This window comes from Hordeum vulgare, chromosome 4H (genome assembly GCF_904849725.1).
Source record: "Hordeum vulgare subsp. vulgare chromosome 4H, MorexV3_pseudomolecules_assembly, whole genome shotgun sequence".
In the NCBI taxonomy this organism is placed as follows: Eukaryota; Viridiplantae; Streptophyta; class Magnoliopsida; order Poales; family Poaceae; genus Hordeum; species Hordeum vulgare.
Window position 1 is genome coordinate 483,207,784 of NC_058521.1, and position 2,327 is coordinate 483,210,110.

The 2,327-nt window shown below is 53.3% G+C and overlaps 1 protein-coding gene across 1 annotated transcript; it reads left to right on the forward strand.

Moving 5' to 3' along the window:
• Window positions 1-256: 256 nt before the first annotated feature.
• On the forward strand, window positions 257-1,966 carry LOC123449056 (fructose-1,6-bisphosphatase, chloroplastic). Its single transcript, XM_045126136.1, has 4 exons — window positions 257-766; window positions 861-1,079; window positions 1,162-1,668; window positions 1,760-1,966. Exons 1-4 carry the CDS (start codon window positions 341-343, stop codon window positions 1,835-1,837), a joined length of 1,230 nt encoding a protein of 409 aa, XP_044982071.1. The 5' UTR covers window positions 257-340; the 3' UTR covers window positions 1,838-1,966.
• The last annotated feature ends 361 nt before the right edge of the window (window positions 1,967-2,327 follow it).

Here is a 2,327-nt window from a genome sequence, read left to right on the forward strand (position 1 = left end):
CAGAAGTTATGAGTTGTGTAACTCCCGTAATATTGGCTCAATCAAAGACCCAAGTTTCTTGAGCTAAATTTAGGCAAACGCCGCAACATCAATATATAAATTATCGTGTAATAATGTATCTACGATCCACGAAATATCTAAACTCTTGAGGCAGGCGAATCAGACTGAAGTCGAGCGACGACATCCTCACAATTCTTTCCCCAATCCACACACTTGCCTCCAGCCCTATCTCAAGCCACACAAACCACAGCCCGGAACCAATGGAACAAAACAAGAAGCCGCACACGGTGCGCGCCGAGCCAGGGCAGGGAAAGGAAATTAATCCGGCAGCACCAAAGCAATGGCCGCCGCGACCACCACCACCTCCCGCCCGCTTCTGCTCTCCCGCCAGCAGGCGGCGGCAAGCTCCATCCAATGCCGCCTCCCAAGGAGGCCCGGAAGCAGCCTCTTTGCCGGCCAGGCCCAGGCGTCGACTCCGAATGTGCGGTGCATGGCGGTCGTGGACACGGCCTCAGCGGCGGCGCCGGCGGCGGCTAAAAAGAGGAACAGCTACGACATGATCACGCTGACGACGTGGCTGCTAAAGCAGGAGCAGGACGGGGTCATTGACAACGAGATGACCATCGTGATGTCCAGCATATCCACGGCGTGCAAGCAGATCGCCTCGCTGGTGCAGCGTGCGCCCATCTCCAACCTCACCGGCGTCCAGGGCGCCACCAACGTGCAGGGAGAGGACCAGAAGAAACTCGACGTCATCTCCAACGAGGTAAGTACTAGGAGTAACCAAATTAACTAGACGAACGTCGAACAGCAATTAATTGAGAACGATGTACATGTACTGTACGCACGCGCGCGCGCAGGTGTTCTCGAACTGCCTGAGGTGGAGTGGTCGCACTGGCGTGATCGCATCGGAGGAGGAGGACGTGCCTGTGTCGGTGGAGGAGAGCTACTCGGGCAACTACATAGTAGTGTTCGACCCGCTCGACGGCTCCTCCAACATTGACGCCGCCGTCTCCACGGGCTCCATCTTCGGCATCTACAGCCCATCCGACGAGTGCCACATCGGCGATGACGCAACCGTACGTAATCAAAACCAGAATTTCCCCTTCTCCTTCCGCACGGCTCACTCGTGCGCTAACAGAACTCGCCTCGAGCCTGCAGATTGACGAAGTGACGCAGATGTGCATAGTGAACGTGTGCCAGCCAGGGAGCAACCTGCTCGCCGCCGGCTACTGCATGTACTCGAGCTCGGTCATCTTTGTGCTTACCATCGGCACCGGGGTGTACGTGTTCACGCTGGACCCGATGTACGGCGAGTTCGTGCTGACGCAGGAGAAGGTGCAGATCCCGAAGTCGGGCAAGATCTACTCCTTCAACGAGGGCAACTACGCGCTCTGGGACGACAAGCTCAAGAAGTACATGGACAGCCTCAAGGACCCCGGCACCTCCGGCAAACCCTACTCCGCGCGCTACATCGGCAGCCTCGTCGGCGACTTCCACCGCACCATGCTCTACGGCGGCATCTACGGGTACCCCAGCGACCAGAAGAGCAAGAACGGCAAGCTGCGGCTGCTCTATGAGTGCGCGCCCATGAGCTTCATCGCCGAGCAGGCCGGCGGCAAAGGGTCCGACGGCCACCAGAGGGTACTCGACATCATGCCCACAGAGGTACGCTTGTATGCAATCACTAGTCCACTTAAAATTAAAATGAGCGGTTGAATTGGAGATCTTAGTCCGGTGTGCATGCGTTTTTGTGCAGGTCCATCAGAGAGTGCCTCTGTACGTCGGGAGCGTGGAGGAAGTGGAGAAGGTGGAGAAATTCTTGTCTTCAGATTAGAACAAGAATGAGGGATACACACGCTGTTTCTTCGAAGAAATTACTGTACTGTATCTAATTTATAATATAGCCTTTTTCTTGTAATGCCGGAAATCTATTTAAAGAATTCCAGTTGGATTGTGAGGTCAAGGCGTGTTAATTCTTTGCTGTCTCCTTCAAATGGCGAAAATGTCATAATAGCGTGGGTCCCGTACATCTGGATACACCCATAGCCATAAATACAAATAACAGAAATTTTGTTAGAGCAAGTACAATAAAGCTGAGTCAGCTGACTATAAGAAATAAAGTAGTATATTTTTGATTAGTTGAAGGAAAGAGAAGATGAGAGAAAAGGTAAGCGGGTTCTTAGTTAAGAGTCAGCTCTAGCACGTGCTTCTAGGCATTTTGTGAGAGTAAAAGGTGAGCCATATTGCACCATGAACCACGTAAAGATTTTGCAACGGAGGGGTGCCCAGCTCCTCCAAATGCAATCCGCCGATGCAGCTCTTTC

Bases quoted from the DNA above. Each gene is read 5' to 3' on its own strand.
- LOC123449056 (XM_045126136.1), top strand. From the start codon at position 341: ATGGCCGCCGCGACCACCACCACCTCCCGCCCGCTTCTGCTCTCCCGC. The intron at 1,080-1,161 runs GTACGTAATCAA...TCGAGCCTGCAG, and splicing joins ACATCGGCGATGACGCAACC to ATTGACGAAGTGACGCAGAT. The intron at 1,669-1,759 runs GTACGCTTGTAT...GTTTTTGTGCAG, and splicing joins TCGACATCATGCCCACAGAG to GTCCATCAGAGAGTGCCTCT.